Source organism: Salvelinus namaycush, unplaced genomic scaffold, assembly GCF_016432855.1.
Source record: "Salvelinus namaycush isolate Seneca unplaced genomic scaffold, SaNama_1.0 Scaffold760, whole genome shotgun sequence".
In the NCBI taxonomy this organism is placed as follows: domain Eukaryota; kingdom Metazoa; phylum Chordata; class Actinopteri; order Salmoniformes; family Salmonidae; genus Salvelinus; species Salvelinus namaycush.
Window position 1 is genome coordinate 22,800 of NW_024061487.1, and position 21,684 is coordinate 44,483.

At 40.9% G+C, this 21,684-nt stretch overlaps 1 protein-coding gene across 1 annotated transcript in view; it reads right to left on the minus strand.

Moving 5' to 3' along the window:
- Nucleotides 1-2,786: 2,786 nt before the first annotated feature.
- LOC120042732 (vasoactive intestinal polypeptide receptor-like) overlaps nucleotides 2,787-21,684 on the minus strand; it is a gene marked incomplete at its 5' end in the record, with an annotated part of 90,175 nt that continues 71,277 nt past the window's right edge. Inside the window, 5 exons of the mRNA XM_038987528.1 lie at nucleotides 2,787-6,140; nucleotides 6,480-6,521; nucleotides 14,187-14,316; nucleotides 20,148-20,239; nucleotides 20,340-20,406. Coding sequence (XP_038843456.1) covers nucleotides 5,943-6,140; nucleotides 6,480-6,521; nucleotides 14,187-14,316; nucleotides 20,148-20,239; nucleotides 20,340-20,406 — 529 coding nt within the window. The remainder of the gene's footprint in view (nucleotides 6,141-6,479; nucleotides 6,522-14,186; nucleotides 14,317-20,147; nucleotides 20,240-20,339; nucleotides 20,407-21,684) is intronic.

The window sequence follows — 21,684 nt, forward strand, 5'->3', positions numbered from 1 at the left end:
TAGGGGACGTTACCTGGGTGTTTTGAGGGAATGTTCCAATCGTAGACAGTTAGGGGTCGTTACCTGGGTGTTTTGAGGGAATGTTCCAATCGTAGACAGTTAGGGGACGTTACCTGGGTGTTTTGAGGGAATGTTCCTATCGTAGACAGTTAGGGGACATTACCTGGGTGTTTTGAGGGAATGTTCCTATCGTAGACAGTTATGGGACGTTACCTGGGTGTTTTGAGGGAATGTTACTATCGTAGACAGTTAGGGGACGTTACCTGGGTGTTTTGAGGGAATGTTCCTATCGTAGACAGTTAGGGGACGTTACCTGGGTGTTTTGAGGGAATGTTCCTATCGTAGACAGTTAGGGGACGTTACCTGGGTGTTTTGAGGGAATGTTCCAATCGTAGACAGTTAGGGGACGTTACCTGGGTGTTTTGAGGGAATGTTCCTATCGTAGACAGTTAGGGGACGTTACCTGGGTGTTTTGAGGGAATGTTCCTATCGTAGACAGTTAGGGGACGTTACCTGGGTGTTTTGAGGGAATGTTCCTATCGTAGACAGTTAGGGGACGTTACCTGGGTGTTTTGAGGGAATGTTCCAATCGTAGACAGTTAGGGGACGTTACCTGGGTGTTTTGAGGGAATGTTCCTATCATAGACAGTTAGGGGACGTTACCTGGGTGTTTTGAGGGAATGTTCCTATCGTAGACAGTTAGGGGACGTTACCTGGGTGTTTTGAGGGAATGTTCCTATCGTAGACAGTTAGGGGACATTACCTGGGTGTTTTGAGGGAATGTTCCTATCGTAGACAGTTAGGGGACGTTACCTGGGTGTTTTGAGGGAATGTTCCAATCGTAGACAGTTATGGGACGTTACCTGGGTGTTTTGAGGGAATGTTCCTATCGTAGACAGTTATGGGACGTTACCTGGGTGTTTTGAGGGAATGTTCCTATCGTAGACAGTTAGGGGACATTACCTGGGTGTTTTGAGGGAATGTTCCAATCGTAGACAGTTAGGGGACGTTACCTGGGTGTTTTGAGGGAATGTTACTATCGTAGACAGTTAGGGGACGTTACCTGGGTGTTTTGAGGGAATGTTCCTATCATAGACAGTTAGGGGACGTTACCTGGGTGTTTTGAGGGAATGTTCCTATCGTAGACAGTTAGGGGACATTACCTGGGTGTTTTGAGGGAATGTTCCTATCGTAGACAGTTAGGGGACGTTACCTGGGTGTTTTGAGGGAATGTTCCAATCGTAGACAGTTATGGGACGTTACCTGGGTGTTTTGAGGGAATGTTCCTATCGTAGACAGTTATGGGACGTTACCTGGGTGTTTTGAGGGAATGTTCCTATCGTAGACAGTTAGGGGACGTTACCTGGGTGTTTTGAGGGAATGTTCCTATCGTAGACAGTTAGGGGACGTTACCTGGGTGTTTTGAGGGAATGTTCCAATCGTAGACAGTTAGGGGTCGTTACCTGGGTGTTTTGAGGGAATGTTCCTATCGTAGACAGTTATGGGACGTTACCTGGGTGTTTTGAGGGAATGTTCCTATCGTAGACAGTTAGGGGACGTTACCTGGGTGTTTTGAGGGAATGTTCCAATCGTAGACAGTTAGGGGACGTTACCTGGGTGTTTTGAGGGAATGTTCCAATCGTAGACAGTTAGGGGACGTTACCTGGGTGTTTTGAGGGAATGTTCCTATCGTAGACAGTTAGGGGACATTACCTGGGTGTTTTGAGGGAATGTTCCTATCGTAGACAGTTAGGGGACGTTACCTGGGTGTTTTGAGGGAATGTTCCTATCGTAGACAGTTAGGGGACATTACCTGGGTGTTTTTCCAGACGAGAGCAGTTATAGCCTAAGTCGCACATGGCACCCTATTTCTTGGCAAAAGTAGTGCACTATTATAGGGAATAGGGTGCCATTTGGGACGCACTTTACTTGATCACTTACTACCTCAAGGTCAAAAGTGTGTCATTGGTTCGGTCTGTGATTAACTCAGGGAGGTGATGATGAGAGAAGACTGATCCTAGTTGTGGCTTTAGTATCGCTGCTCTGTCATCATAGGTTTGTCCAAGAACACTTTCCTGTTGGAGAGATGGACAGATAGGCCAGGTGAAATACACTTTAATGCTAAGGCAGTGGTTCCCGACCTTTTCCGTTCTGGGAACCACCAAATTACAATCTAAAGCTCTTGAGGACCACCATTAGAATATTTTTTTTACCATCAAATATCTTGACGATCAAATTTAGTACATTATATCACTGAATGCAATAGATTAAAGGCCAATTATTATTATTATAAACAATTTGCATTGTGAACCCCCCCCCCCCCCCCCCCCCAAAAAAAAAACACTGGTTGAAAATTATGCTACTGTTGTTGAATAATATGTGACTAGTATTTTCTTCCTGCCTGGAATCCACACTAAATCCATGCTCTGTTTCACTACTGTTTTAGAAAGTTGCTGTGTGAATTCAAGACTAGTTTTGTTCAGTTAATAACCAGGTTAACTTTTTTCACCCTTGACAGTTCAAATGTACACTACTGTAGAAAGTATACAATATATACAAGGATGTGTAAATACTATGGACAACAATAGGTCTCCAGACACAGGTTGAGGAGCCACTATGTCTATCACAAATGTAATTTATATATTGAGATAAGTCATCTATTTGTCATCATGTTCCCTGGTTGTAAATGTGAGGACTATAGAGAACATAGATTGTTTTCCGGCAGAAGAAAACACAAAAGGGTTTCATTGCTTCTGTCTTTACTAGAACATAATTTACAACTGAATCCAAAAGCAGAATTGCACAATATTTACAAAACACTTGCTTACACCACACTTTCATGTGTTGTTCGGAATGTTCCAAAGCATTCCATAGAATGTCAAATATAGTTATTCATTGTAGATATCCTATCAAATGACTGAGAATATCAATATAGTGTGTTTAAAATAATACAACTGAACACGTAACACAAATACTAACTTAAAAACAATTACATAATACATGATATGCATTGAAATCCAGTCAACACCTGAGAACTGTAAATAACCACAATAAAACACATGATAAAAAAAATTACTTCATTCCTACTGTATATGTAGCTTCACCATAGCTGGAACAATTGTATGACATTTTTAGTGAGAGGTACGTTCACGTATTCACATGTACAGTGACATACAACAAGGTAAACAACACAGATTTCTGAAAGGTTTTAGAAACCAAGTGGGAAACAATTCAGTACCATTGAAATCAGATATCTTACCTCGTAGAGGTGGCAACAGGTTAGGAGCTATGGGAGGAAACTTTTAAACATTTTATACACCCCATCACTACTTCACCATATGGCTAAACGCCATGGCTAACCGCCTGGTCTTCCCAATTATGATCTTTAGTGGATAAGTTTAAGTTTTGAACGAAAAACACATACAGGTGCGTCTGTACTGAAACTCAATACTATTGGCTATTTTTTTTTATGGGGGAGGGGGTTGAGGGGAATGTAAGAGCAAGACTTTAAAAATACCTGACTGTCTGCACACCAAACTATGCACTAAGAGACTCTGCCTTACAATGAAAACATCTGCGCTTCAATCCTGCACATAAATTCTATGAAAACTATAAGCTTCTTTTCTTGGAATGTTATCCAGCTATATTTCAAACCCAACATAATTCTGGTACATAAAAGTGTCTTCATCAATGGCTAAACCTCTGGTTGATCATGGACAGCTGGATACTAGATAGATAAGGGACCAGACCAGATGCTTCCAATATAGACTAGACCACGTGGATAACATTTCACTTTGAGATCCTTCCAATGTAGATGCTGCCACGTGGACAACGTGTAACTCTAAAGTTGAGTAACGTGAAGTGGCCAGCCCAGCCAGTCAATCAGTCTGGTAGTGATTTAATAAACAGCTTAAAGAATCTCTCCAGCTATTTTTTTTTGTAAAACTTTGTTTCTGTGAAAAACAATAGCCCATGTATAAATACAGTAATATACACACACTTGAAGAGAAAATTATTTTTTTGACACAACTGCAAACTTCAAGGAGTAGGCCATTGAAGGAGTTGGTCTGATGCCCCCGCCCCCCCTTACTTGTGGGAACAAAAGAGAAAAGGACCATTCCCACTTGTGTGATGTCATGTCATACCTAGACAACCCATTGATCGCCTTTTAAGTAAATCAGGTGATAAATGAGGAGAAAAGGAGACTGGAGTGCGTCTTTAAGACTGGTCCCCTAGCTACCAGCATAAGGTTTTAAGTAGCACTGTGTGTACCGAGTCCTTTAATTTAATGCTCTGTTTCTCTTGACACTCATTCCTACAGGTGGTATGGCTCCCAAAGCTCTCCTATGCATCCATCAACTAGAAAACGATGGAAAAACTAGAAGAATATTACGTTTTAACTCCCTGTTGTGCGTCACCTAAATGACTGGAATGTTGACCACTAAATGTTGACCTCTGAAACCAGTGTTGCTCTCTGGTTGGTTAAACTATTAATATGCTGTATCTGGATGTGAACTTCTGTGGGTTGAGTTTCAATACGTTTTCACCTAACAGGAACATTTCCAGTTTAATGGGCTTTGGCCTTTCTCACACACCTTCTCCTCTAACCTAGCCTGTTACCTCGTCCTAACTCCTAGCCTGTTACCTCATCCTAACTCCTAGCCTGTTACCTTGTCCAAGCTCCTAGATTGTTATCTAGCTCCTAGCCTTTTACCTAGCTCCGAGCCTGTTACCTAGCCAAAGTTCCTAGCCCGTTACCTAGCTCATAGCCTGCAACCTAGTCGTAGCCTGTTACCTAGTCCTAACTCCTAGCCTGTTACCTAGTCCTAGCTCCTAGCCTGTTACCTAAGCCTAGCTTCTGGCCTGTTACCTAGTTCCTAGCCAGTTACCTAGTCCTAGTCCTAGTCCTAGTCCTAGCTCCTAGCCTGTTACCTAGAGTTGGGGTCAATTCCATTTCTAATTCAGGAAGTACACTGAAATTCCAATTCTCTTGAATGGTTTTCCATGATAAAAAGTTGGAATTTGGTTTTACTTTCTGAATTGACTAGAATTGAAATGGAATTGACTTCAACCCTGCCACACAGACTAACACAACACTCATTACACACACAGATATATCAAATGGTGATTTGAACTGTAATGTGTTTTTGGACTTAACACAGATAGCGTAGACCAGGGAGTAGGCGACTAGATTTAGCCGCGGGCTGATTTTTGTCATTGCGGCTGATTGGAGGACCGGAACATAGTTATGAAGCTTAAGATCACGTTATTGGTCAATTGGTCAGACAACGTCTAACCGAAATGTAACTTCCGCTTTTAACCCAACCCCTCCGAAAGACACACATACATACGTACATACATGCATACAGTATACAGGTGTTGGAGGTGTCGGGGCTGCCACACTGAGTGCCCGGGGAGCTGTTGTCGTGGAGGTTTAAGTGTCTTGATACCAGCAACCCTCCGGTTGCCAGCTCACTTCTTGCCAGATTTTTCCCGTCGGACCCGGGATTCGAACTGGCAAACGTCCGGTTACTGGCTCGCTTCTCTCTAACCGCTAGGCTACCTGCTGCCCCATATAAAAATGTGTACACTGCAACCACAACTAAGCCCAAAAAAGAGATTTTGAAAATTACAATCATTTCATACCTTGATTATATTGAGACACGATGATGTCTATTTTTTTTAATATTTTTTTTGTAGGAATACTTGGGAACTGATTTCCTAAATTAAACAAAAAAACAAGCAAAATAAATTGTGTTAAATTGGTCCGCGGCTTACAAAAGGGGACCGAGGGCATTCCTGATCTAAGCCTATCATTGCTGTTGTTGTGTGTGGTTGGCTGGTGGTCTCTGCTGTGCTGACTGAATACTAAACAGTGCTTCAGTGCAGCTCGTCTCTGTTGCCTCCTCTTCTCTGCCCTCTGTTACCACCCAGAGCTGGGCTCAGATAGCAGAGAAGTGTTCCTGGCAGTCGGAAGCTCGACGTGTGATGGGGCTACACCTGGTCAGCATGGTGATCTGGGTGCTGAAGTTGTTACCGTTGCTACCCAGATCCTGGGGCTGCTGGTATTTGGTGTCTCCTTTACCCAGAAACCTTTGCATGTGCCACCGCCGCCACTTACGCTTCACCTCCCCCTGTACCTGGTGGGGATAGAGGGAGGAGAGGAGGGAGAGAGCACAGGAGAGGGAGGAAGAGAGGAACATAAACATAGAAAGGGAGACATTGAGAGGGGATAGGACACAGCAAGAGGGATAAGTCAGAAAATATATAGACACAGAAAGAGATGGATGAAGACAATCTGTTAGACTTTATCTATCTCTTTCTGTGTCTAACAGATAGACACAGTGAGACTCTCGGTGTGAGAAAAATGGAAAGTTTACAGTATTAGATCCAAAAATGTATTCCAAATTTACCCTGACATTGTCAGCTCATCTTAGGAACCGTTTTGTGTCTGTGCAGTGGAGTGTGTATGGTATTACCTCTCCATTTAGGAAACAATACAGGACTGCAACCCCAAACCCCTGAGAGAGAGAGAGACAGAGACAGAGAGACAGACAGACAGAGAAAGAGACAGACAGACAGAGAAAGAGACAGACAGACAGACAGACAGACAGACAGACAGACAGGCAGGCAGGCAGGCAGACAGGCAGGCAGGCAGGCAGGCAGGCAGACAGACAGACAGACAGACAGACAGACAGACAGACAGACAGACAGACAGACAGACAGACAGACAGACAGACAGACAGACAGACAGACAGACAGACAGACAGACAGAGAGAGAGACAGAGAGAGAGACAGAGAGAGAGACAGAGAGAGAGTCAGAGAGAGAAAGGAGACAACAATCGATCATTAGGACTCCTGATGATGAGTGTTTTGTTTCATAGAAAGGCCTTTGCCCCAGAGAGACTCAGCCAGAGCAGTTGTGGAAGACTGAAAAATGATCCCAAAGATTATGACCAAATTCAGCATGAGGTAGGGTCATTAATTCTGGGCCTGATAGAATTTTGTGCTGAGAGGACATGAGAGGTTTTCCCCCGAGGGAAAATACGAGTTTAAAGCAGATATAAATTAAGACTGCTATCATAACAACTAGATCATTGCTCTCACAAATGACCCGGGTATTTGGAAAGCAAATATAAAAAGTCAGAATGACTTGTGAGAGAGCTCCTTGAGAGTTTTAAGGGTCGAGGGTTTACATACTTGAGTTGTACATTATGCTACATAATCTGTCTATATATTCACTTCTATTTTGTGCACATACCTAAATGGTTAGATGGATGAAAATGTATCTTTCTGTGCCATATGATTCAAGTGTTTACTTCATATTCCCTAATTGCCAGGAAAGGCTCATGCAGCAGTTTTCCTGTGGTATTCTGTATCTCTTTCTCTTTACCGCAAATGGCCCGTTTGGCTCTGGCTCAACCTCAACTCATAACACAGAACGTAAATCTCATGGGAGTCAGATAGGGACCGTGGAGGATATCAAACCTCATTATTACACATCCTATGACTGTATTACGTTGTTTTTTGACACTTGGAGAATGCAGAGAACATAGACATATTGTATTCTTTACATCCTGAACTGTTAACATACTAGACTGACTGGGACTGATTACATAATTATTGTTAATATCTTTACATTGCGCTCAGAAAGCATTCATTCCCCATGACTTAATTCCACTTTTTTTCTTCTACAGCCTGAATTAAATTAAACATCTCACTCATCTACATACAATAACCTAGAATTACAAACTGAAAACATGTTTTTAGATTTGTTTGCAAATTTATTGAAAATAAAATTTACAGAAAAATCTCATTTACATAAGTATTCACACCCCTGAGTCAATGCTTTATAGAAGCATCTTTGGCAGTGATTACAGCTGAGAGTCTTTCTGTGTAAGTCTCTAAGAGCTGAGAGTATTTTTGGGTAAGTCTCTAACAGCTGTGAGTCTTTCTGGGTAAGTCTCTAAGAGCTGAGAGTCTTTCTGGGTAAGTCTCTAAGAGCTGAGAGTCTTTCTGGGTAAGTCTCTAAGAGCTGAGAGTCTTTCTGGGTAAGTCTCTAAGAGCTGAGAGTCTTTCTGGGTAAGTCTCTAAGAGCTTTCCACACCTGAATTGTGCAATATATGCCCATTTTTCTTTTCAAAATTCTTCAAGCTCCAATTGGTTGATGATCATTGCTAGATAACCATTTTCAGGTCTTGCCATAGATTTTCAAGTAGATTTAAGTCAAAACTGTAGCTTGGTCACTCAGGAACATTCACAGTCTTCTTAGTAAGCAACTCCAGTGTAGATTTTGCCATGTGTTTTAGGTTATTTTCCTGCTTAAAGGTGAATTTATCTCCCAGTGTCTGGTGGAAAGCAGGCTGAACCAGGTTTTCTTCTAGGATTTTGCCTGTGCTAGCTCTATTCTGTTAATTTTTTTATCCTGAAAAACTCCCCAGTCCTTAACAATTACAAGCATACCCCTAACATGATGCAGGCACCATAATGCTTGAAAATATGGAGAGTGGTACACAGTAATGTGTTGTATTTGATTTGCCCCGAAGATAACACTTTGTATTCAGGACAAAAAGTGAATTGCTTTGCCACATTTGTTTCAGTATTCCTTTAGTGTCTTGTTGTAAATAAGAATTTGTTCTTAACTTAAGGATCGGACCCTTTTTTTCAATTTTCGCCTAAAATGACATACCCAAATCTAACTGCCTGTGGCTCAGGACCTGAAGCAAGGATAAGCATATTCTTGATACAATTTGAAAGGAAACACTTTGACGTTTGTGGAAATGTGATATTAATGTAGGAGAATATAGCACATTAGATATGGTAAAAGAAAACATGAGTTTGTATTTTTTACATTTGTATCATCTTTGAAAGGCAAGAGAAAGGCTACAATGTATTATTCCAATTTTGATTTTGGCCACTAGATGGCAGCAGTGTATGTGTAAAGTTTTAGACTGATCCAATGAACTATCACCGATCCCGTAGAGGTTAACTGACTTGCCTAGTTAAATAAAGGTTACATTTTAAAAGATTATAACAATATGCATGATTTGTAATATGTTTATTCTGTACAGGCTTCCTTTTCATTCTGTCAATTAGCTTAGTATCAGGGCTCCCGAGTGACGCAGCGGTCTAAGGCACTGCATCTCAGGGCTTGAGGTGTCACTTCAGGCACCCTGGTTCAAATCCAGGCTGTATCACAACCGGCCGTGATTGGGAGTACCATAGGGCGGCGCACAATTGGCCCAGCGTCGTCCGGGTTAGGGTTTGGCCGGGGTAGGCCATCATAGTAAATAAGAATTTGTTCTTAACTTCTTAAAGTCTTAAACGACTTAAAGTCTTAACTGACTTGCCTAGTTAATTAAAGATTAAATAAAAGTATTGTGGAGTAACTACAATGTTGTTTATCCATCCTCAGTTTTCTCCTATCACAGCCATTAAACTCTGTAACTGTTTTAAAGTCACCATTGGCCTCATGGTGAAATCCCTGAGCGGTTTCCTTCCCCTCTGGCAACTGAGTTAGGAAGGACGCCTTTATCTTTGTAGTGAGTGTGTCTATTGAGACACCATCCAAAGTGTAATTAATAACTTCACCATGATCAAAGGGCTTTCAATGTCTATTTTTTTACCCATCTACCAACAGGTGCCCTTCTTTGCGAGGCATTGGAAAACCTCCCTGGTCTTTGTGGTTGAATCTGTGTTAGAAATTCACTGTTTGACTGAGTCACTAAGAAATGTCCTTGTTTTTGGAGGAAAAGCAAATTTTTTTGTCCATTAAAATAACATCAAATTGATCAGAAATACAGTGTAGACATTGTTAATGTTGTAAACGACCATTGTAGCTGGAAACAGCAGATTTTTAATGGAATATCTACATAGGCGTACAGAAGCCCATTATCAGCAACCATCACTCCTGTGTTCCAATGGCACGTTGTGTTAGCTAATCCAAGTTTATCATTTTAAATGGCTAATCGATCATTAGAAAACCCTTTTGCAATTATGTTAGCACAGCTGAAAACTGTTGTGCTGATTTAAAGAAGCAATACATCTGTCCTTCTTTAGACTAGTTGAGTATCTGGAGCATCAGCATTTGTGGGTTCGATTACAGGCTCAAAATGGCCAGAAACAAACAACTTTTTTCTGAAACTCGTCAGTCTATTCTTGTTTGGAGAAATGATGGCTATTCCATGTGAGAAATTGCCAAGAAACGGAAGATCTCATACAATGCTATGTTCTACTCCCTTCACAGCACAGCGTAAACTTGCTCTAACCAGACTAGAAAGAGGAGTGGGAGGCCCCGGTGCACAACTGAGCAAGAGGACAAGTACATTAGAGTGTATAGTTTGAGAAACAGATGCCTCACAAGTCCTCAACTGGCAGCTTCATTAAATAGTACCCGCAAAACACTAGTCTCAACGTCAACAGTGAAGAGGCGACTCCGGGTTGCTGGCCTTCTAGGCAGAGTTGCAAAGAAAAAGCCATATCTCAGACTGGCCAATAAAAAGAAAAGGTTAAGATTGGCAAAAGAACACAGACACTTGACAGAAGAACTCTGTAGATACAGGAACTCTGCAGATACAGAGTACATATGTCTTCCTACAGACACGTTGTCTTAATTCTGACCTTGCAGTACTGGGTTCACTGTCTGGAGTGGATGGGGGGAGGAGGTCAACACTGTCATTCCTGATCTCAATCTCTATCTGTGTTTTGCCTGTCTGACCCGCCATTTTGTTCACTCCTGTCTTTTTTCCCTTTCTGTGAGATCCTTCACTCTATCTTTTATGACTCTCTAAATCCTTTAAGTCTGCTGTTTTTGTTTAAGGTAGGCTCTGCGGTGTGGGTCAGCATCCATGTGCTGTTTGTAGAGTCTTTGCTTTTCAGCAGCACCTCATTTTGCCATATCTATCAAAAATAAAGCCATATTATGTGATTACAATATTGAAACAGTAATTAAAATGCTAATACATCTTTTTTAATATAATTGTTGAGGGTTTTATAAAACATTACGTTGAACAAAAAGTTTGTGGTGTTATTGATTGTCACTGGCGTTATCGTCATGTCACTGGTGTTACCAGCAAGAACAGTAACACCAGTGACAAATCTGCAGACAAGATGGCATATCTAAGATGGTGGCCACTGTAGCTCAAACCACACTTCTTAAATTGTAAATAAATCACTTAATCATGCAATTTTATCAATAATTTTAATCCAATTTCCTTTCCCCTTAAAATTGTATAACACCAGTGACACATCTTAAGTCCTCGCATGAAATTACCAAGTTAAATTACATTGTTAACATATGAAGAGAGAGTGCACACTCACCATGTGCTTTTCAAAACAGTCCCGTCTCCAATGAACCTTTGACCGAGGAAGAATTTGTCAAGGATGATGCATTTTGCATTATAGTGGTGGTTTCTATAAATTTTAACACCAGTGACATGAAATTGAGGGACAGCTATTACTTGTAAATTATTTATAATATTTATTTGATATTTTAGTTTTCTAATTAGTCCACTAAATAACTATATAACTTTCCTTTGTATTATGACATTTAAAAAATATATTTTTAAACCCAAAATATGTCACTAAACCATGACTCCTGACCTGAGGGACAAGACAACTTCATGGTACTGACTGTGCTCTACAATATATATATAAAAATGGTTTGCAATACAACTATCTTACATATGTTTTATTAATAATAAAACACTTCAATTAAAACAAAAAACAATATTTTTTGTTTCATTAACTCACACTTTTAAGTGTTTTTCCTGGTGAATAGGGCCAGGACAGGAAGGCCACCATTTTCGTAGAATGACCCATGTGTTCCGTAATCTTGAACTATACAGTCGTGGCCAAAAGTTTTGAGAATGAGACAAATATAAATTTTCACAAAGTCTGCTGCCTCTGTGTCTTTAGATATTTTTGTCAGATGTTACTATGGAATACTGAAGTATAATTACAAGCATTTCATAAGTGTCAAAGGCTTTTATTGACAATTACATGAAGTTGATGCAAAGAGTCAATATTTGCAGTGTTGACCCTTCTTTTTCAAGACCTCTGCAATCCGCCCTGGCATGCTGTCAATTAACTTCTGGGCCACATCCTGACTGACGGCAGCCCATTCTTGCATAATCAATACTTGGAGTTTGTCAGAATTTGTGGGTTTTTGTTTGTCCACCCGCCTCTTGAGGATTGACCACAAGTTCTCAATGGGATTAAGGTCTGGGGAGTTTCCTGGACATGGACCCAAAATATCTATGTTATTTTCCCCAAGCCACTTTGTTATCACCTTTGCCTTATGGCAAGGTGCTCCATCATGCTGGAAAAGGCATTGTTCGTCACCAAACTGTTCCTGGATAGTTGGGAGAAGTTGCTCTCGGAGGATGTGTTGGCACCATTCTTTATTCATGGCTGTGTTCTTACACAAAATTGTGAGTGAGCCCACTCCCTTGGCTGAGAAGCAACCCCACACATGAATGGTATCAGGATGCTTTACTGTTGGCATGAAACAGGACTGATGGTAGCGCTCACCTTGTCTTCTCCGGACAAGCTTTTTTCCGAATGCTCCAAACAATCGGAAAGGGGATTCATTAGAGAAAATGACTTTACCCCAGTCCTCAGCAGTCCAATCCCTGTACCTTTTGCAGAATATCAGTCTGTCCCTGATGTTTTTCCTGGAGAGAAGTGGCTTCTTTGCTAACCTTCTTGACACCAGGCCATCCTCCAAAAGTCTTCGCCTCACTGTGCGTGCAGATGCACTCACACCTGCCTGCTGCCATTCCTGAGCAAGCTCTGTACTGGTGGTGCCCCGATCCGAGTCTAAATCAACTTTAGGAGACAGTGCTGGCGCTTGCTGGACTTTCTTGGGCGCCCTGAAGCCTTCTTCACAACAATTGAACCACTCTCCTTGAAGTTCTTGATGATCCGATAAATGGTTGATTTAGGTGCAATCTTACTGGCAGCAATATCCATGCCTGTGAAGCCCTTTTTTGTGCAAAGCAATGATGACGGCACGTGTTTCCTTGCAGGTAACCATAATTGACAGAGGAAGAACAATGATTCCAAGCACCACCCTCCTTTTGAAGCTTCCAGTCTGTTATTCGAACTCAATCAGCATGACAGAGTGATCTCCAGCCTGGTCCTCGTCAACACTCACACCTGTGTTAACGAGAGAATCACTGACATGATGTCAGCTGGTCCTTTTGTGGCAGGGCTGAAATACAGTGTACATGTTTTTAGGGGATTCAGTTAATTTGCATGGCAAAGAGGGACTTTGCAATTCATCTTTGCAAGTCCCATACTGACACTGTGGTCACTCATCATTGCCTGTTCAAGACAAACAACTACAACAAAGCCTACCACCCACCAACCATCCACCCATATGTAACTGCAATCAGAAGTACCTAGGAGCAGGGTGCTCTTCCATACTGTGATGAGAGAGAAAGTGTGTGTCTGTGTGCGTGTCTCAGAGAGTTGTGTTCTCAAAGGGGTGAATGAATGCTATAGGTTAACTTATGAATTGATTATGGTGTCTGTGGGGCGCTCTGAAAAGAGCAATGTAATTTATGGAGGACACATCATGTATTGACTTATTTTAAACTTTTAAGTAACACTCTTCATAACATTCTGGAGTATATGCAAATTGCCATCATACAAACTGAGGCAGCAGACTTTGTGAAAATTAATATTTGTGTCATTCTCAAAACTTTTGGCCACGACTGTACAGTAAGTCACCATATACTAAGGCCTACATGCTATATTATTGCATGGAGGCCTTAGTTCTGGAAGGATCCTAGAATCAGGTCAAAGAAGGATCCTAGATTCAGGTCAAAGACCATCCTACCTGGATGGATCCTAGAATCAGGTCAATGACCATCCTACCTGGATGGATCCTAGAATCAGGTCAATGACCATCCTACCTGGAAGGATCCTAGAACCAGGTCAAATTACCATCCTACCTGGAAGGATCCTACAATCAGGTGAAAGACCATCCTACCTGGAAGGATCCTACAATCAGGTTTAAGACCATCCTACCTGGGAGGATCCTAGAACCAGGTCAAATACCATCCCACCTGGAAGGATCCTACAATCAGGTGAAAGACCATCCTACCTGGAAGGATCCTAGAATCAGGTCAATGACCATCCCACCTGGAAGGATCCTACAATCAGGTGAAAGACCATCCTACCTGGAAGGATCCTAGAATCAGGTCAATGACCATCCTGATTCGAGTGTTGATGTCTTCAGGGATGAAGGCAAAGACGATGTAGTTGATTCCGAACAGAGGTATCAACAGTAGCGTGGACTTAGCCAACCTCCTGTGGATCAGAACAGCAGACAGAATGAGGGTTGATTGTTTTGGAAAGTATAACTTTGAATAATTTTTTATTTTGTGTGATCATCTGGAATGTTGTATTCTAAAATGGTGAGCTAGACAGAAAAAAAATACCAATATTATCGATATTTCTTGACCATTCCTAATCACATTGACTGTGGATTTGGATAGAGAACATTCTAGACTGTTCATATTTCCAATATCTACCAATAATCAAAGGACAGAGGTGAAGCTAACCATCTTCTGTAGATGGAGGGTGTTTTATAGCAATATCTCAGAGCTGGGTGTCTGTCCTGAAGAACAACATTACAATGGTAGAGTGAAATGTTGTACAACCTGATATGAAAGTTGTGGCCACTGCCCTCAGAAAAGGTGCGTCGACCAAAATGTAATAGGATTCCAAAATTGTTTAGCTGGTCCGCACTCAAAAAAATACCTCCTACACCTGTTTTTAAACCAAAGAGCAAGTTTATTCCCCCCACTTTTAATCCGTCTATCATAAAAATAAAAAAAAGTAACCTTTATTTAACAAGGCAAGTCAGTTAAAAACAAATTATTATTTACAATGATGGCCTACACCGGCCAAACCCAGGCGACGCTGGGCCAATTGTGCGCCACCCTATGGGACTCCCAATCACGGCCGGTTGTGATACAGCCTGGATCATTACTTATTGTAAACTTGTAAAAAGCAAAATTGATCAAACTTTACAACAGAACAATCATAAGAGACATAGAATTATTAACCTTTCTTCCTCAGAGAGATTAGCATTAGAGCAGTTGATAAATGATAAGAGCCTTACAAAAAAAACTCTGATTAGGGGGATGATATTGATTAGTATTGTAGTACAGGACACATGCAAGTATGTTGAGAAAATTTAAGAAATGTTTGCCGATCAGAAGTACTATAAACGCCTTCTGCTTAACCCCACAGCTAATCACAAAACGGAATTAGATTCCTTATTAAATAATTGAAAAATAATTCAAATTCCTTATTATTGATTTCCCTGTAACTCCTGTTATATAAAGACTTTATAAGGTCCATACGTGTCATACAGACATTCCTATGAGACCAATTGTTTATGGTATGGTTGTTCAGGTGAAAATGTATCGAAATTTGTAGTCTACCATATTCAACCTTGAGTGACCTGACTTTTTTCATGTATTATAGTCTCCCAATCAGAGACAACGATAGACAGCTGCCTCTGATTGGGAACCATACCTGGCCAACAAAGAAATAGACAAACTAGAATGCCCACCCAAATCACACGCTGACCTAACCAAATAGAGAAAAAAAAGGCTCTCTAAGGTCAAGGCGTGACATATATAAACTCTAGATTCCAATCCATCTCCTTCTCAATGGACAAGGGTACTGAAACGATTGATTTTCTTGATGTACAAGTGTATAAATCATCTGGGAATCTATATAGCTACCAGTGTTTGTATTTGTATTTATTATGGATCCCTATTAGCTACTCTTCCTGGGGTCCAGCAAAATTAAGGCAGTTTATACCATTTTAAAAACATTACAATACATTCACAGATTTCACAACACACTGTGTGTCCTCAGGCCCCTACTCCACCACTACCACATATCTACAGTACTAAATCCATGTGTTTGTATATTGCGTATGGTATTGTGAGTGTGTGTGTGTGTGTGTGTGTGTGTGTGTGTGTGTGTGTGTGTGTGTGTGTGTGTGTGTGTGTGTGTGTGTGTGTGTGTGTGTGTGTGTGTGTGTGTGTGTGTGTGTGTGTGTGTGTGTGTGTGTGTGTGTGTGTGTGTGTGTATGCATGTGTCTGTGCCAATGTTTGTGTTACTTCACAGTCCCCGCTGTTCCATAAGGTGTTTTTTTAATCTATTTTATACATCTAATTTTACTGCTTGCTTGTTACTTGATGTGGAATAGAGTTCCATGTAGTCATGGCTCTATGTAGTACTGTGTGCCTCCCATAGTCTATTCTGGACTTGGGGACTGTGAAGAGACCTCTTGTGGCATGTCTTGTGGGGTATGCATGGGTGTCCGAGCTGTGTGCCAGTAGTTTAGACAGACAGCTCGATGCATTCAACATGCCAATACCTCTCATAAATACAAGCAGTGATGAAGTCAAATCTCTCCTCCACTTTCAGTCAGGAGAGATTGACATGCATATTATTGATATTATCTCGCTGTGTACATCCAAGGGCCAGCTGTGCTGCCCTGTCCTGAGCCAATTGCAATTTTCTTAAGTCCTGTTTTGTGGCAGCTGACCACACGACTGAACAGTAGTCAAGGTGCGACAAAACTAGGGCCTGTACGACCTGCCTTGTTGATAGTGTTGTTAAGAAGGCATAGCATCGCTTTATTATAGACAGACTTCTCCCCATTTTAGGTACTACTGCATCAATATGTTTTGACTATGACAGTTTACAATCTAGTGTTACTCCAAGCAGTTTAGTCATCTCAACTTGCTCAATTTCCACATTATTTATTACAAGATTTAGTTGAGGTTTAGGGTTTAGTGAGTGTTTTGTTCCAAATGCAATGCTTTTAATTTTAGAAATATTTATTCCTTGCCACCCACTCTGAAACTAACTGCAGCTCTTTGTTAAGTGTTGCAGTCATTTCAGTCGCTGCAGTAGCTGATGTGTATAGTGTTGAGTCATCCACATACATGGACACTCTGGCTTTACTCAAAGTCAGTGGAATGTCGTTAGAATAATTTTTTTTTATTAGTAAGGGGCCTAAACAGCTGCCCTGGGTGAATTCCTGATTCTACCTGGATTATATTTGAGAGGCTTCCATTAAAGAACACACTCTGTGTTCTGTTAGACAGGTAACTCTTTATCCACATTACAGCAGGGGGTGTAAAGCCATAACACATACGTTTTTCCAGCAGCAGACTATGATCGATAATGTCAAAAGCTGCACTGAAGCAACAAGACAGCCCCCACAATCATTTTATCACTTGTGTAGGTGCTGTGCTTGTTGAGTGTCCTTCCATATAAGCGTGCTGAAATTCTGTTGTCAATTTGTTTATGTCACGATCGTCTTCTGGTGAAAGAGTGGACCAAGTCGCAGCGTGATATGAATACATCTTCCCTTTTATTTATAACGAAGATGAACACGAAACGAAACACTTTTACAAACTATACAAAACAACCGTGAAGCTACAAAACGAAAGTGCGCACACACACGCTACTAACGTTTAGACATAGACAATTACCCACAATCACCTAAAGCCTATGGCTGCCTTAAATATGGCTCCCAATCAGAGACAACAATAAACAGCTGTCTCTGATTGAGAACCAAACCAGGCAACCATAGACTTTCCTAAACCTCTACACTGAACACAACCCCATACACTATACACAACCCCCTGAACAATACACACACCCTAAACTAGACAAAACACACAAACATCCCCCATGTCACACCCTGACCTAACTAAACTAATAAAGAAAATCAATATAACAGAGGCCAGGGTGTGACAGTTTACTGTGAAATAGCATTATATCTGGTCAAGCACAATTTTTTCCAGAAGTTTACTAAGGGTTGGTAACAGGCTGATTGGTCGGCTATTTGAGCCAGTTAAAGGGGGCTTTACTATTCTTGGGTAGCGTAATGACTTTAGCTTCCCTCCAGGCCTGAGGGCACACGCTCTCTAGTAGGCTTAAATTGAAGATGTTCACAGGAAGCCAAAAGATAAAAACGGCTTATTGCTCGCCATCCGTGAACGCTCAAATGAGTTTACCAATAAGCCAACTTTATTATATACGCCGAATCTGTAGTCCTGACAAATAATATTCAAAACAAACAGAAAGTATGTTTCCGCCAAAGAAATTACCTAAAAGATTGGCTGCAATGTGCCAATGAAAAGGGGAAGGATATTAAAAGAAATCACCTCTTCACAAAGCACGTTAGAACAACAAAACCTTCCTCAGTGAATTGTGCTGTGATGTTTAATCCGATGACAAACTTCATCAACTCTCCGGTGATTAAGCACTGTCATGTTATCTCGTCAGACAAATCTTTAAATGGTGCCTCCCAACACCCCCCTCTATTTACGAACAAACGGTTAATAACCTCTACGGGATCGGTGTCCCCCCTGCGAGACGGTTGAGCTAACGTGCGCTAATGTGATAAGCATGAGGTTGTAAGTAACAAGAACATTTTCTAGGACATAGACATATCTGATATGGGCAGAAAGCTTAAATTCTTGTTAATCTAACTGTACTGTCCAATTTGCAGTAGCTATTACAGTGAAAGAATACCATGCTATTGTTTGAGGAGAGTGCACAGTTATGAACTTGAAAATGTATCAATAAATCAATTACATTATTTACATTTAAGTCATTTAGCAGACGCTCTTATCCAGAGCGACTTACAAATTGGTGCATTCACCTTATGATATCCAGTGGAACAACCACTTTACAATAGTGCATCTAAATCTTTTAAGGGGGGGGGGGGGGGGTTAGAAGGATTACTTTATCCTATCCTAGGTATTCAGATTAAATTAGGCACATTTGGGCAGACTTGATACAACATTTTGAACAGAAATGCAATGGTTCTTTGGATCAGTCTAAAACTTTACCCATACACTGCTGCCATTTAGTGGCCAAAATCGAAATTGTGCCTAAACTGGAATAATACATTATGACCTTTCTCTTGCATTTCAAATAACGTGTTTTTTTCTTTGAATTATCTTTTACCAGATCTATTGTGTTATATTCTCCTACATTCATTTCACATTTCCACAAACTTCAAAGTGTTTCCTTTCAAATGTTATCAAGAATATGCATATCCTTGCTTCAGGTCCTGAGCTACAGGCAGTTACATTTGGGTACGTCATTTTAGGCGAAAATTTAAAAAAAGTCCGATCCTTAGGTAAACGAGTAGGTGCGCTCCTGCAATAAGTAATGACAGAAAGGGAACCAAATAAAACTCCTTGTTAAGTCTACATGGGTGTAGTGTGCATAATGTAAAAAAAAATCCAAAGGACTCTCTACAGGAGAGTTCTTTCAATATTATTACCTCTACGTTTAGCCCAAACCTTTTCTATACCATAAGTCATCAGTTCAATGGCCCGCTTCCATAAAATGTCTGGCAACAGGAGAGGCGAATAACAGCGCTTAATGTTGCTGAGTCGTTCATTAAGACGGAATGTCAGTCTCCCTTGTTGTCTGACCAATGTAAAATTAACAAACATTTTTTAACTAACAAACTACATGAGTTGTAGGTTATACAGGAGTGTATAGATGATATTTCTGGTTGATAATGATCTGCTTCCACCATACGTTTACAGAAAGCACAACTTTTACACGCAAAGTTACCTTTTATGAATTACTGTTTTTTTTGGGGGGGGGGGAGGATGAATGTTAGCTAACTATAGTTTATATCGTAGGTATCTTATAACGAGATCACAATGAAGAACCTCGAGACGCTGATGACACTAGCCTCCTCTATACCTGGCGCTAACATGCCTTCTCGTCCTGATATTTCTACTGCTCTTGTCCTTATCTTATCTGTTTGCACTTTATAAGATCTGATAACAGTCAGATCACAATGCGTCATTGACACCTGTCTAAAATTGTGGGCACAATCAGAACAAAGGACTCATGTTAGAGCCAGGTGTAAACGGGGCTTAGGCTGAAACGTTTGTCTATCTAAGCACCCCATAATGAACAAAATACTAAACAGAAACCTTGAATCTCTTTTTTTGTTGTTGAGTGCAGACCAGCTACACATATAGTGACATCCTGATATGAACACATCCTAGTGAATTAAAATGGCCCCCAATAAAACAGCTGAGAAAGTGAACAACAAAAGAAAAACCTACGAGTATTGATGAGATTCTTTCCTTCCTATGTCTCTGCAATTCATTTTCTGACGCAGTATCCGGATTATACAGATGAACAGGATGAAGTTGACCTGGGTTTGGGAATGAAAGAGGGCTAACATTTAATTTATGTAACGTAGAGTTGTATATAAAATGTCAATCATCGGCTAGGCCAGTGTATGTGTGACACACCAGTATGGTCAGTAATATTGGCATTTTGATGATCCACCAGGGATGGTCGTTAATAATGTCCCAACACCTATAGAGGACAGAGGAGGAGCAGGGGCAGAGGATGAAGATCTCACCAACACACAAACACATTATTTAGATACTAATGGATACATACAAAGTTAAGGCCCAAGGAAAAACTCTCTTTACCATTTTATAATTCAAAATGACCAAAATGTGTTATCATTGTAAAAAAACAAAATCATTCAATAAAATATGAAATTGTACATGGATTTTTGTCAAGGTTATACACTTGCCTATTGTAGAGTACACTACAATATAAAGTCCTCCTAACGGCCTCCATAGAGACCAACCATTCATCACCACAGGAAATTCACAGTAGGTTCAGGTAACATTGCTACAATGCTACGGTGGCCATGTAATGTGAAATGTGGCATTGGCAGTTTATAATAATCACTTGTCTAACAAAGTCATACCTTGGTTCTATGAATTGAATAACTGGGCACTGCAGTACACTCTTAAAAAAATATATGTAAAAATATACATGTACGGAGCTTGCAGAAAGTATTCTAACCCCTTTACTTTTCCACATTTTGTTGTCTTACAGTCTGAATTTAAAATGGATACAATTGAGATTTTGTGTCACTGATCTACACATAATACCCCATATTATCACAGTGGAATTTTGTTTATAGAATTTGTTTTAATTTTAATTAAAACCGGAAATGTCTTGCGTCAATAAGTATTCAACCCCTTTGTTATGGCAAGCCTAAAATAAGTTCAGGAGGAAACATGTGCTGAACAGAACAACTATAATGCATATGACCCATGTCATCCAAAAAGTTATACTTTTGAATCATCTGTCCATAGAACATTCTTCCAAGAGTCTTGATGATCATCCAGGTTGTAACGACGTGCGCTGAAAGTCAGGAAGCAAGCTCAGGGAGTGAGGGTTTTAATAAATAAAACACAACATAAAACAAAATAAGAAACACGAACGACGCACAGACATGACACAGGAACAGAAACAATAGCGCCTGGGGAAGGAACCAAAGGGAGTGGCATATATAGGGCAGGTAATCAAGGAGGTGATGGAGTCCAGGTGAGTCTGATCATACGGGGAGGGGGGGGGGGGGGGGCGCGTAACGATGGTGACAGTTATGCGCCATAATGAGCAGCCTGGTGACCTAGAGGCCGGGGAGGGAGCACATGTGACAGTACCCCCTCCCCGACGCGCGTCTCCAGCCGCAGGACGCCGACCAAAATGACGATCCCAGGGATCAGGAGAGGACCGGTCACCTCTGCTGAGGCGCAAGAAACCTGTCAATCCGGCTGAGACGCAGGGGCA